The 14,687-nt window shown below is 42.9% G+C and overlaps 1 protein-coding gene across 1 annotated transcript in view; it reads right to left on the bottom strand.

Annotated features, from left to right (window-relative positions):
* Positions 1-3,294: 3,294 nt before the first annotated feature.
* The window catches only part of DNAH3 (dynein axonemal heavy chain 3), a 164,550-nt gene continuing 153,157 nt past the window's right edge, over positions 3,295-14,687 (bottom strand). Inside the window, exons 56-61 of the mRNA XM_043560338.1 lie at positions 11,430-11,584; positions 10,433-10,600; positions 8,639-8,781; positions 6,098-6,302; positions 5,081-5,218; positions 3,295-3,693 (exon numbers count right to left, since the gene is read on the bottom strand). Coding sequence (XP_043416273.1) covers positions 3,340-3,693; positions 5,081-5,218; positions 6,098-6,302; positions 8,639-8,781; positions 10,433-10,600; positions 11,430-11,584 — 1,163 coding nt within the window. The 3' untranslated portion in view covers positions 3,295-3,339. The remainder of the gene's footprint in view (positions 3,694-5,080; positions 5,219-6,097; positions 6,303-8,638; positions 8,782-10,432; positions 10,601-11,429; positions 11,585-14,687) is intronic.

Genomic DNA, 14,687 nt, shown 5'->3' with positions numbered 1-14,687 from the left:
CTAGATTTAGGATTCTCTTGTCACACAGTTCCTCTAATTCAAAGTAAGCATTACATTTCAATCTCAAAGCCTGCTCCTGTGAGCAGAAGCATACACTTTAATGCTGAGGGTAAGTATTGCAGAGTTTGGCAATGATGTGGAGAACAAATATATCACTGTAGTAATAGCAAATGCATATTTAACATGGTTGCCACATAAACCCCAGCTTGGCTTCAACTGGGAGACATCTGCTGTTCCATCAGTAACTCTCCTTCTATCTGGTCTCATTGTGGAAGCATCTCCCTGTTCAGAGGTGGTTCTAGTGTTTACACATTTTGTCATGCAACATAGGGCCTGTGAAATCAAGTCAAGTACTTCATCTGGGGGTCAACCATTGAAACAGTGATCTGTTCTCGCATTGGTGGAAAAACTGGCTCTGCTGGGCCAAGTGAGACGTGACTTGCCTATCTCTGTCCTCGTCCTTTTCTAAGTAACTCAAGGTGATTTTGACTGTGCAGTTTTTGTCTTTAACTCTGTTGAGTGAAGAAAGCAACCTTCCCACCCAGCCTCTTCCAAAATGGAAGTTGATCTAATTGCTAGCTAGCCTCCTGAGTGTCTTCTATGTGCCAGGAATCTTACCTAACTGAATTTTATATGACTAGCCTCCTTTGCAAAGGTGCATGTCCTATTACACAGTAACATAATTACCAATTTACTACCAAAACTTTCATATAAACAATGTTTATAATAGCTTTTATTTCTCCCATTTTCTCTCCAAGACTATAAAATCTCCATCTTCGTTCTTCTAAAGGCCAAACCTATCTTCCCTACATCCCCTCTTTCAATGAAATTTTCTTCCAGTACTGACAAGGACTGAAAATTCTTTACCCAACAGCTAGATTTTTAAAGAGAAATGACTAGCTTGGTGACAATGTTTGTCTGATGTCATCTGCTGCACTATTTATTGGCAGGAACTGCAGCTTCTCACCAAACTGATCTCTGGCCATCTCTGCCCCAAGACTCCAGCCTCTAACTCACCAGGATTTCTGAAAGAACATACAGCTCTTTCCCAGGGGGAAACATTAAATACCCCATCGGCCCTAGTAGAAAATGACCTCAAATTTAGGGCACTGTTTCTTTTCAAAGTGGAGGAAATTTTTTAAATTACAAAAATTTAATCCATCATACAGAAACATTCTGTCCCTTGACCCCTGAGGAATGAAACAGTCAGTCCCTGCCTCCTTCAGCTTTTTGTTGCTGAATCTGGGAGTTAGACAACTAATTAAAATCCAATTGTTCTCTTAGCAACCCCCTCACTGCCTTAAAACTTACAATACAACTTAGCCTAACCAGTCCAAGATTCAGGCAGTTGGGATCCTGACCATCTTTCCATCTCACATGACCAACAATCTTACTTGGAATGATAATGCAGTTTCAGCTCTCTTTTCATTCTGATTTTCTTTCCCTCATTGGAAAAAGTAAAAATTAAAAAACTGTCTTTCTCGAAAAAATAACTATTAAGCTACCTGCTTTGAGTTGGAAGAGACTGCTCCTCTTTATTGCCTCCTGGCAAGATTTGGAGAACTCCCCTTTTGCACTTAATGTCTCAGATCTCTCAGATAATTCTGCTGATCTCAGCATTTAGGGTTCTTTTTAAATTTTTTAATGTTTGTTTGTTTTTTGAGAGAGAGAGACAGAGCACAAGAGGGAGAGGAGCAGAAAGAGGGAGACAGAATTCAAAGCAGGCTCCAGGCCCTAAGACAGCAGAGAGCTTGACATGGGGCTCGAACCCATGAACCGTGAGATCATGACCTGAGCCAAAGTTGGACGCTTAACCAACCGAGCCACCCAGGCACCCCTAATTTAGGGTTCTTAATCAGAATTTTATCAACTCCATGTTTCCATGAAGAGATTTCTGGAGTATGTATGTTTGGTTCTCTGAAGCTTCCCACATTCAGGAAAAATAAAAAAACCTGAGGACCTTTCTTCTAGTGAAGAGGCAGAGAAACCGAAAGACACATTAAGACCCTCAAACAACTCTTAAAAAATGAGAACAAACTGAGGGCTGATGGGGGGTGGGAGGGAGGAGAGGGTGGGTGATGGGTATTGAGGGCATCTTTTGGGATGAGCACTTTGACAATTTGACAACAAATTTCATATATTTAAAAAAATACATTCAGAAACTGTTCTAAAAAAAAAAAAGACCCTCAAACAGCCTTATGTCTTTGCTCAACTATGAACTGACCACTGGAATGCCCTGAAGTCACTTAGAGCCAAAGAGCTAAATGAAAGAGTTAGTCGAGAAGTAATATATAAAGAATTTGATTTTTATATTCCTTAGGATTCTCTTTTAGCTGGCTCTGGGGGAAAACAGGAAAGTGATAAACTAGAAATTTTTTGGACATGGTTGTTGGAGCTACACATTTAAGATTCTACATCATAACATAGCCAAGTCATTGGCAGGGAGGCAGCATGTGGCAGTGAAAAATGCATGGGTTCTAGAGCCAGACAGACCTTGGCTCTGCAATGTCAAAGAGCTGGATGATCTTAGGCAAGTTACATAATCTCCAGAGGGAGAGACAATGGTACCCACCACATAGGAAAAAACAAGGTATCTAAAGGATATCTTGTCACAACCCATGGCACATAGTAGGCATGCAACAAATGCTGGTTTTTTCATGTCTCCTTCCTGAAATTTCTGCCCATTTGTCGCAGGCTAGTAGAGAAGTATTTGGGTTCCATTTCTATCACTGATGAGTTGTGAAACCTTGAACTAGTTGGGTTTTTTTTTAATGTTTTTATTATTATTATTATTATTATTATTATTATTATTATTATTAGAGACAGAGACAGAGTGGGAGAGGGGCAGAAAGAGAGGAAGACACAGAATCTGAAGCAGGCTCCAGGCTCTGAGCTGTCAGCACAGTGGCTCAAGCCTTTTTGAACCTGAGAGGCTGTGATGTTAGTGCTAGGAAACAGCACTAGGAAAGCAGCAATTAAAGTTCAGTGGAAGTTACAGCAAAACAACAGGAAATAAAACACAAAGGAGTTTAGCCAAATGGCTAAAGGTCTAGGTTGAAGAGTCCCATCATCTGTGTTCAAATCCAGGCTCCACTATTTTAGTAGCTATCTGATTTGGGAGATCTTACTTACCTTCTCTGTATCATGGTTTCTGTGGCCATAAAATGAGGATAATAATAACCTACTTTATAGGGCTGCTCTGAAATACTGACTCGTAGCAAGTGCTCTATTAATATAACTGCCGCCATCATCATCATACCATGTGTCTCTTATGAAAGGAAAGCTAGGTTGTGGTTGAGAATGAGATGCCTTTTATTTTCTGCATTGAGATGGATGCCATCAATTATCCAGCTGGCACAGAGAGGCTACCCCTCGGTTTATCCAGTGCTTCTGGGGCCTGTCTGTTGGGAGTTCAATGGAGAGGACATAGTTGGTGGAGTGGCCTGTGGTGGAGAGGATGCCTCTTCGTGCACTTGTTTTGTAGACTGGACATACATAAATGTTCTGATGTGGAAACATTGCACTTTTCCCGGGTTTCAGCCAAATAACGGGCAGTGGATCATAGAGAATTTTGGGGAAAGACTCCTCAATCTGCACTGTTTCCCTGTCCCAGCGGGCACCTTCTAAAAAGAGTCCTTTTATGTAGGCCCCATCTTCTGGGTTACTCTCCATGACTGTTTCTTGTGTGGTTACCTGGAAGAGAGAGAGCTGTAAGTTCCATTACCTGCAATTTCCCTAAATGGGGCAGCATCAAGAGATCAGAAAATCTGTTGCAATGTCTGCCTTTCCCAATATACATTTCCCAGGACACTGTGGCTTCTGTGATAATACTCCTGCCTTCACAAATGAACCAGGTCTGATTCCTAGTCAGCATGCTGTGCTCCTATATGGTAGGCATAGAGAATGCACTAAAGTAGGAGCTGGGGGATCACATTAACTGTAACTAGCTTAGTGACCTTGCACAATTGGGACCTGGACCCATAAAGTGAGAGGTAAGATTCAGATGCATGCTGGTAAAACAGCTGTCTGGCAGGGAGAAATAAAGCCTTGATTTGCAGTTTTTGTCAATTTCTATTGTGTACATGTTTCAGGCTATTAAAACTATGTAATAACCAGCTCCACCCGGGTCTGGTGAGTTGATATGAGCCAGCTCCAGCACACCACTGTTTAAATTCAGAGGTAGTAAAGTCAAATTCCTTAAGGTGAGTGCAGAAAATGGTCCAGGTGTAGGAGAATAAAGAGTGGTGGGGATTATGATGAACCAGAGAAGACAAGCTCCATTTAAAATCATTCAAACTCTCTTTCTGTTGTTGTGAATAGAATATTTTTCTCATTTTTACTAAGTACTTATTGCTAGAATAGGAAAGGCTATTGGTTTTTGTATATTTAACCAGTATCCGAGTATCCAATCACCATATCAGTATTCTGATACCTATTATCTATCAGTATTCTGACAGGTGTAGTTTTAGAGTCTTTAGGGTTTCTAGGTATACAATCATTTCAACATCAAAAAAGATGGATTTATCTATTTTCCAATATTTATCCCAGTTATTTTGTTACCTTATTGCATTAATTTCAGCTTCATGTTGCCTTCGAAGATTATCAAGTTCATTCATAAACTAAATTAAGACCTATCAACCAGTCTGCAACCTCTGGACAAGATGATCTTACTCTTTTCTCTCCATATATGGACAAAGGTGATACTTGATTATCGGTCATTCCTTTGACTTCACTCCAAGGAAAGCACTACCCAAGACCATTAACATCTTTCCAAATGAAGAGTCCACCATGATGAATAAACAATAGGGAAGCATGCTTTAATTTTTCTTGGTATAATGGTGGCAGAGTTTTTCTCTGGAAATATTCTTTATGTATACACAGCAACAAAGCCTTGGGAATTCTCTGATTCTGTCTGGAATAAATTTTGGAGCTATTTTTAAGTCATACTAAATACTTCACTTGTACCATCTCAGAAGCATTTGGGCCTTAACACATCCAAATGTTTGGACTCATTAAAAAACAGGCAACATTGCTTTCTCTGGTTGGTCCCTTGAGCTGGCCTAACCCAAAGTATGTCTACCTCAAACTCAAATCCGATGTGGTCAATGGGGATGGTGTATTTCCGGGCATAATTCTGAGAAACACCGGTCAAAAATGACTGTGTGAAGTAAAATCCAGAGATCCAAAAGACCACAGGGGGCCCGCGGTCAATCCATTCCTGGAGAGTCACAGAAATAAAAATTCAAAATCAACAGCACATCAAAGATAGTTCAAAGGCAGGTAATGTAAATGGGTTCCGTTAAGAAAGATGTTTTTTCTCTTTTTTCTCAAAACAGGTAGCCCTCTCAGTTTAGTTTGTATTTTCCCACTTTTTTCCCCCACTTTTGAAATGAAGGTACAAACATATATTTCTACTTTAAGAAAAGCACAGGTGCAAGCTGGTGTCGGGGTATAATAGACACTGGCAGGGAATGTAATGGTGGAAACTATGTGCCTTGCCTAAACTGAGCAACAGCCACTCATCTCATAATAGTTGCCATGCAGGAATGCAGGCTCATTGTTTCAGCTCTTCCTTTTTTTGCAGGACAAACATCTGGATTGTTATGTATAATAATTCAATGTTTACATGCTATCTCAAAAAATTTTAAATTAGGGGCACCTGGGTGGCTCAGTCAGTTAAGCATCTGACTCCTGATTTCAGCTCATGTAATGATCTCACAGTCAAGCCCCGCATCAGGGGAACAATGCCCCGCATCAGGCTCTGCACTGAGCATGGAGTCTGCTTGAGATTCTCTCTCCCCCCCTCTCTCTCTGCCCCTTCCCTGCACACGCTCACACATGCACACTCTCTCTCTCTCTCTCTCAAAATAAATAAATAAACTTAAAAAAATTTTTTTTAATTACCAGGCAGCCAAACCAAATATATCTATTAGTCAAATCTGGCCCATGAGCCACTAGTTTGTGACATTTATTCTAGTTCCGACTCCTGCCCTCAATTCTGGCAAGACTGTTTCCAGTAGTTGCTCAATCCATTTCAGAATGTCCTCTCTACCTGAATGCGTGTGCCAGGTGCCCAGCTGCCCTGACTCCCAGGTACCTGGAAGAAGGCCAGGCGGGCCAGCAGGTCAGCCACATAGCCCCCCAGGGGCTTTAGGGATGGGTAGGACTTGGCCATCCACATGGCTGGCACTTTACCCACGATCACGCTACTGAAGACATCCTCCAGCTCTGAGGACATCAGGACCTGTCCTTTGATGGCTCGGCCAAGATCAATGAGGCTTCTGCGAACGACCTTGGTCAGCCTGCAAGAACAAAGGAGCTGGCTCAGCCAGCTTCTCCAGCTTTACCCTACCCAAATACCCTGACTCAGGTCTCCTTTCACTTTTCCCCTCTTTGAAAGGTCAGACAAGTAATATACATTCATGATGGAAAAATTATAAAGATGAGAAAAAAATGAAATCACCTGGTATCTCACCACCTAAAGATAACTTTGATGTTTATCTTTCCAAATTTTTCTATATGTAAACATAAATTATTTTTAATGGTATTAACTATATTACTTTTTTGTAATCTGTTTTTCTCTCTTAGCGTATAGGGAGCATCTTTCCAATTCAATAGAGACCTAAATCATCCTTTTTTAATGACTACAAGGTATTTCATTTTATTTAACCATTTCCCTATTGCTGAAACATGTTATTTCTAGGTTTGTTATCACTGTTAACAACATTGCTAGGAACATCCATCCATATCAATCTTTGTGGAAACTTATAATAATTTTCCTATGAAAGGTAGAATTTCTAGGTCAAAAGGTAATACAATTTGAAGGGGTTTGATCCATATTGCCAAAGTTCTTTTCATAGATTATGAGGTCCATACCTGAGAAAAGGCAGCCTGGGAGATGCCAAGATTGCCTGCCTCTCTCTCTGGCCTCTACGTTTTGAGGCCTAGCTAAGCCCAGAGGGAATTCACCTGAGAGTGCCAAAGAATATGCCACCAGAAATAACTTGTCATCTCTAGCAATTTTTGGAATCCCAGCCAAGTGGATATGAGAATGATCATATGCAAGAAAGGGATTCCTAGACGTGTAATCACTTAATATTCATATTAAGAGGAATTTAAGGGTCAGAACTTTGGTTCATGTGCTTGGCTAAGGAGTCAAGGGGCAAAGTTACTATCTGAAGGATTATTCCACAGACCTTTGGCTATTACACCTAAAGACTTACTTGTAAGAGTTTTTCTATTTTTTTTTTTTTTAACTATGTGCTCTGCTAGTTTCAAGGTTTTAGGAAGTAACATTTGCCTCAGAAGACACAGTAATGATTCCCCTGAACTGGAAACTGAACTGTCACCTAATCATTTTGATATTCTCATACCACATGGTGAACAGGCCAAAAAAAAGTGATTGGTGAGGATGTGGGGGTAGATTACTCAATGTGATTAATCCTGACCGTCATTGGAAAATAAGATTGCTGTTACCCTGTTCTCTTCTATTACAATGACCAGTGGTAAAGGCTAGTGAAGGCCCCTACAACCACTAAGGAAGAGTTCCTGTGACCTTAGGAGAGGATGGATGGCAGAAGAGCAAAGCCATTAGGCTTGGCATCTGGATGAATGACAACTACATCCCATCATGCAAAGTATCTGACTCACAGCAGTGCTGCTGCATCCTTAGCTCACACCCTATACTTTGCTTCGTTCCCCCATATGGTCAACTGTCTGTTGACTCTAGAGTTGACTCTAATCCTAACACTGAGAAGGCAAGGAATACTTAGATGACATTCTTCCAGTTCTTTAGTACTTCAGAGTTTAGGGATGTCCCTAAAACTAAGCAATGATCAATGAGGCAAAATGGAGACAGTAACAGATGGAGAGCTGGGAGCAGTGAGAACCTTTGATTTGAAGACAGAAGTGATGAGTTTTCTCCTTTGGTATATATGGTCTTTGAGAACGCTTTCAGTTTTATTTAGAAGTCAAATCAAGATGATCTATTGGGTTCTCTGCTGTAGTAACTAGAGAAGTAAGGAGGGCCAGAGACCCTTAGCTCCATGGCCAGCCCATCACACCCCTTCTCTACCTGTGTGGTAGGGGCAATGGGATAAACTTCTCTCCACCCTTTTCTATATTCACCCTGATTTCACATATTGGGTAAGTGTATGGGCTCTGGAATCAGACAGCCTGGGTTCAAACTCCATTCTGTCACTGAATTACTGTATGACCTTGTGCAAGTTGTATAACTCTTCTGGGTCTGTTTTCTCACCTTTAAAATGGGGGCAGAGGGATTACTAACTGTTCCTATTTCAAAAGACTATTACATGGTTTGAATGCAAACACATACATGGTGCTTGGAGCTATACCTGGCACTAAGAGCTCAAGAAAAGTGGCTCTGATAATTACTTTTACTATGAGTCTGCTTGGTATTGGTTTTAAGCTGATTTTACAGGTGTACTATCAATGAGTGGAAGAGAATGACTAGAAAAATTGAGTTAAACTTGGGTCAACACATGCTGGGATGGTCCTATTCACAGCCCTCCCCATAGGTGGGGCAAACCACTTATCAAGTGCACATGTCAGTTACTGCCCATGAGATCATACCCCTACACTCCCACTCCAAGGATCCAAGTAAGACCATCCAGCCCACCTGTTGAATCTGATGAGCTCCTGCCTTAGGACAGTGTTCATGGATTCCTCATAGACCACAGGGTACAACTTCACGACCACTTCCAGGTCAAAGTCTTTGGGAAGCTTGGAGAGTATGTCCTGAGCCAGCTCCTCAATGACTTCCTTAAAGTACAGACATAGAGAGGTGAATGAGAAACAAGGCTGTGCACTGTGGCTTTGTCTGGGTAAACCTGAAGCAGTGAGCATTGGTCTTTTTAATCACAGCCTACAGGACCTTCCTGGGAACTCTCCTACAAAAGCCAATTCTGCCTGGGGGAAAGGAGGTCACTTACCTCTCTACCAGTCTTCTTGAAGGCATCACCTCTTGGCCCAGAAGGTAAAAAAACCTAAGCAATAAGAGCCCTATTCTTACACCTGAAGCAAGGTTCTGACGGCTGGATAGGTAGCCTCAGGCAGTGCTGAACCCAGCCAAACTCCTCCTAGGAGAGCATCTCCCACAGCTCTCTCAGCCAGCCCCTCATAACCAGCTCATGGTACAGATGGGACTCTTGCTCAGTGCCAGTGACCGTATAGGACACCTGGGAAAGCGGTAAGCCATTCCTCAGCATCGAGCAAGAATAGCCCAGGGCAATGGGGTTGGCCAAGTAGGGGAGGGGACAGGCCTAGAGGAGCAAGGAGTAGGACCTGGGTGTGGGAGAGACACACAGCTCTGCCATCCTGTGGATCTGAAAGGCTTGGAACACACACTTCCTTCCCTCTTCTCACAGTGAGGGGAATTTCCATCCCTAAACTGAAACCAAGCAGGCTGCTCTATCTTTATACCTATTATCATTTATGGCACTATGAGCCAAATCAAGAGAAACCCACAGCTGAGAGGGCTTGAACATGGAGTAGCTCAGAAGATGGAGAAGGGAAGGGAAGGATAGGAAAGAAGAGGGTGTGGTGGAGTCAGGAGATGGCAGTCCTGGATCTGGCTCTGCCTCTGAGTTGATGAATGCTTTGAAGCAGGTCTCTTCCTCCCACTGGGCTATTTCACCCCCATCTGTAGACTGAGGATGGTGGACCAGGTCTGTGCCTCATAAAGCATGGACTGCAAGAGGCACCCAAGCTGTTTCTAGGTGTTTCCAGGACATGGAACACATCATGTTGAATCACATGGTGATAAAGTCATTCTCTTTCCAAGTTTCAGCTGCCTTTCTCTTTTCATTCTTCTCAAGGACAAAGTCTCAGATCAGTGCTAACTAAACGCTCTGTAACACTGGCTGATCCTCCTCTTTTCACAAGCAGCCAGCAGGGCCTCAGCAACATAATCTGCGAAGAACCTAATAACCGTTTAGTTTTCATTTTCTTTTTGTGGCTGTTGTGACTTTATGGAAGTGACATTGGGTTTCCATTTATGGTACTGATGTGCAGAGCTTTTTTAAATATTTTATTTTTTAAGTAATCTCTACACCCAATGTAAGGCTTTAACCCATGACCCCCAGATCAAGAGTCGCATGATATGCAGTGTTTAAAAGAAATGTTTTTAAGAGATTTTGTTTTAAATATTATGTAAATGTAGTATAGATGACATATGGGTAGAGCAATGACTCCTGAGGGTTATATAGGAGCAGCTGACAATCCGGAAACACTGCTGCTCTTCCAGCTCTGTATTTAAGGACTCTCAGCAGGAAGACCAGAGCACCCATGCCCCACGGAGTCTGCCAAGCCTCCGATCGTCAGCCTTCTAGGTTATCATCCACAATCCTGCATGACCACCAGACGGACAACTGTCTGTGAATGGAATTACGTCTCCCACCCAAAGCCCAATTACCTGAGGGGACTTCCCACTCCCTCCTGACTGCCTAGGGAGGGTCAGCAGCACTCCTTGAAACAGCTGGTTGGTTTCCTGGTTGTCCTTGGTGATGTCAGCATTCTCATGGAGGCCAAAGACTTCTGGGTGGGTTGTGATGGGTAGGTTCCTAAGATACTCGATATAGGACTGGAAAGGAAATGTTCAGTTGACACAAACCCAGGTCCTCTGGGGTCCCAGAGATCACTCAGGGCTTAGCTGTCCCCAACCCAAGCAAGAATCACATTGGATTGGTAGCACAGGCCACATCTGCCCACCACCCCACACACCAACCAACCAACCACACACACACACACACACACACACACACACACACGGTGAATACACCCCAAGCTGTTCCTCATACAGTCTTCTGGGGAGTGAGTATGAAGGCAGAAGGACCGAGTATCTCCCCTCCCACCCCTAGCTTCTTCCTGCTCCCCCTGCAGTTCTGGCTTTACAGTCAGACTGAACTGGGTTTGGATCCTAGCTCTACTGAAAACTAACTGTGTAACCTTGACCCCCAGTTTCCTTATCTGTAAATGGGAAGATAAGTGAAGTTACAAAGTAATAGGCCTTGGCATATAACAGGTGTTTAATAAAAGAAATCCCTCTTAAAGCTCTTACAGATTTCCTGTTTTCTTCTTCCTGTTCTCATTCTCCCATCCAGTTTTTCTGTCCTTCCCCTTTAGCCACTTTCTGAACCTTTGTTTTCAAGTAGCAATTTGCAACCAGATTACTACCAAGGCTTCATTTTAACCATCCTTCCCCTTAACTCCCCAAGATGGGCCCCACATTTTGAAAAGATCTTGTCTATCAAATACCCAGTTTTCATTCAATAATAATAATGTCTCTCTTAGAGGCTTTTTGGAATATTGGAAATAACTTATGGTCCCAAGTCAGGAAGCCCAACGCTACCCCTGGCTCTCCTTGGCTATACCGCAGCCCCTAGCCACATGGAGACTGCCAAGCCCCTCACCTGGTAGGAGCCATGAGGAGGAATGTAGTAAGTGTCTCCAGGAGCGAGGGAGTAATGGTCCTGCTCAATTTCCTTACAGTAGAACGTGGACAGAAGGGATAGCAGGAGACGCCTGTCTTTGTCATCAGTCACTCTGCCCCCGTAATTACATTCCCCTGTGGACAACCAACAGGAAGAAGTTGAGCTCAAGGAAGGTCATAATGAACTTGGTCATTAACCTAAAACAGAGGATTCTTCCAGCCAAGAAACTCTGCTTAGATGCAGGGTTGCTGAAACCAATGCTCACATTGGGATGAGATCAGGCCTTTCTGGTATTATGTTTGCCACAAAAATAGTACTTATTCACCACATTAGAAATTAGGAAGTAAAAATAAACTGAAAGAAAAAACCAATACAATCACCAATAATTCCATCAAAGGTAACTGTGAACATTTAGGCATCTTCTTCATGTGTGTGGTTGTGTGTGTGTGTGTGTGTGTGTGTGTACATACATGAAAGGCATTACATAAAGGTGGTTCAGGGCAAGCACTTTGGCATAAGACAGTCCTGGGTTCCAATCCCAGCAGTTTCTCATCTGTCGAGAAGCAGAGATAATTGCAGTACCCATCTTACAAGGTTGTGGTTAATAATGCTTATAAAACATTTAGCACAATATATAGCACACAGAAAGTATTCAATTTATTACAGCTATTACAAATAAATATATTTTTGAAAATTGTGATTATCCCATACATACTGCTTTGGGATACTCCACCCCCATCACTAATATCATTCTCTGAGACTCAGGTTTCTACACTCAGATTTCTACAAAAATAATTAGGTAATTCTTTGGAAGCCACATCAAATCCATCTCGCCAAGCCCATGACGCATTTTCTAGCTGGTCCAGATTCCATAGTATGTGGGTGCCACCTGGTATTTGGTAGTTAATGGACAACACACTAGTCTTCAAGGAGGAAACACATCTGTGTGTATATGCATGTGTGGACACACATATGCAGGCTCATTTCCAATTCCAACCATTCCAGGAAGACACAGGTCTACAGACAAGAAACAGAAGGTATGGCCTAAGGTGGGGGCAGGAGGCCTCAGCTTCTCTTGGTCTTGGAGGGGTCTAAACGTGAAGGAGGAGGATATGGGTGGCTCATTAAGGGCAGAGTAAGGGCCTATTTACTTTTTGAGTAATTTGAGCCCTGCAGATGCTGTTTTACCTTAAGCCAGACCATCTAGATTTCTGAGGCTCTCTCAATGGACTTTTCCAGGCGTTTAGCAAAGTTCAGTTTGAACATTACAGTTGGTCTCAGCTATAAACAAGCTTTTGATAGCACTATATTAAATATAACAATTAAAAATATAACATCAAAGGCGCAGTGGTTTTCCCTCACTGAAGTCAGCATGGCAGAGCTCGAGGTCACCCAAAAGTGAACCCAAGTAAAGGTAAATCTCAGGCACAGAGTCATAGTGCAAGGTCCTGCCACCACACCCTTATCAGCAAATTTTCCTCCAGGGGATACCCTTGCAGGCTTTGGGTTTTATGTTTGTGAAGGAAGGTGGATTTCTTTATAGCTACTTATAGGTCTATTCTGGTATCAAGAGCACAAGTTCCTATGGGAGCCAGGATGTACTTTTGTCTTTTTTTAATATTTATTTTTAATTTTTTAATTTTTTTAAAGGAGCCCAACTATTTTTTAAATTTTTTTAATGTTTATTTATTTTTGAGAGAGAGAGAGAGAGAGCATGAGCAGAGGGGGGGCAGAGAGAGAGGGAGACACAGAATCTGAAGCAGGCTCCAGGCTCTGAGCCATCAGCACAGAGCCTGATGCAGGGCTTGAGCCCACCAACTGTGAGATCATGACCTGAGATGAAGTCGGACACTTAACCGAGGGAGCCACCCAGGCACCCCTTGCTTTTGTCTCCTCTAAGGTCTCTACTCTCCCTGCCAAGGCTGGGGTACCAGATGAATAATGCATTGACTTCGGCCCATTGAATGTGATAACCATTGTTCAAACAAGACCCGTCTCTTTGGTTAGTGTCAGCACAGAGTTCTAATGATCATCCACATCTGGTTTTTCTTTCCTTCCAGGCACATAGGCAAGTTACACTTCTCTGGGTCCCTTGTGGGGGCCAGGTATGGGAGACAACTTCTTGTGCATTTAATTCCTGGCATGAGCCCTTCAGTGCTATTCCTGTGGCAGTGACCACACAAGTATGTGCTGAGACATGGCATCAAAAGTGGGTGGAGCTTCTGCCAGCTGGTAGATAGATAATCACAATGAGCACAGACCTCTGCCATTTCACCCCAGACATGTAGAGTGGCTGAGAAATGGACCTTAGATGTCTTACACCCTTGAGATGTGGGGGCTTTTGATTCTCCTGGCCTAATTAGCCTATGCTGACTGGCCTAGGTGGGAAGTGAGTCTCCTCCAGTGGGCTGACACGGTCAGGGAAGATTGCTTTATGGGCTCCAGGAAGTCCCATACTAAGACCTTATCCTAGGGCAAGTATGCACTCATTCTGCATTCTGAAGAACAGCCCTGGCATATGCTTCTGCGTGACCTGAAATGAGAGGAAAATGACTCACTTCTTTAGAGAAGTTCTTTCACCAAACTAATATCCACTGAGCTTATGTTGTGCATGTCACTTGGGGTTTCATTTTAGGGGACAGCGTACTGCGTTAAGTAAGGTCTATGTGACCTTTTACAACCGAACTTAATCACTCTGAAGTACGATTTCTCAATCTTAGCAGTATTAACAGGTTGTACTGGATAGTTCTGTGTGGTGAGGGCTGTTCTATGCGTTGTGGGTTGTTCAGCAGCGTCCCTGGCCTCTACCCAGTAGCATCTCTATTTAGTGGTGGCAAGCAAAAATGTCTTCAGACATTGCCAAATGTCCCCTGGGGGACAAAACTGCCCTTTGTTGAGAACCACTGCTCTAAGGCCTCAGTCTCATTGACTCTAAAATGGGGTCACTAACATGAAGCTCATAAGGTTACTGTGAAGACTCAAGGTGATGATTGTGTATATATGGAGCATCTGCCACACAATCGGGGAAAGGATCCAAACTCCTTAACATATGGAGCTGAGGAAGGAACTTGTATGTAATCTTTAAAAAAAAATTTTTTTTAAATGTTTTTATTTCTGAGACAGAGACAGAGCATGAGTGGGGGAGGGGCAGAGAGAAAGGGAGACACAGAATCTGAAGCAGGCCCCAGGCTCTGAGCTGTTAGCACAAAGCCCGACGAGGGGCTCGAACTCACAAAC

Source organism: Prionailurus bengalensis, chromosome E3 (assembly GCF_016509475.1).
Source record: "Prionailurus bengalensis isolate Pbe53 chromosome E3, Fcat_Pben_1.1_paternal_pri, whole genome shotgun sequence".
NCBI classification, from domain to species: Eukaryota; Metazoa; Chordata; class Mammalia; order Carnivora; family Felidae; genus Prionailurus; species Prionailurus bengalensis.
Note: the sequence above shows the minus strand (reverse complement) of the source record. Positions and strands in the feature narration are given on the sequence as shown.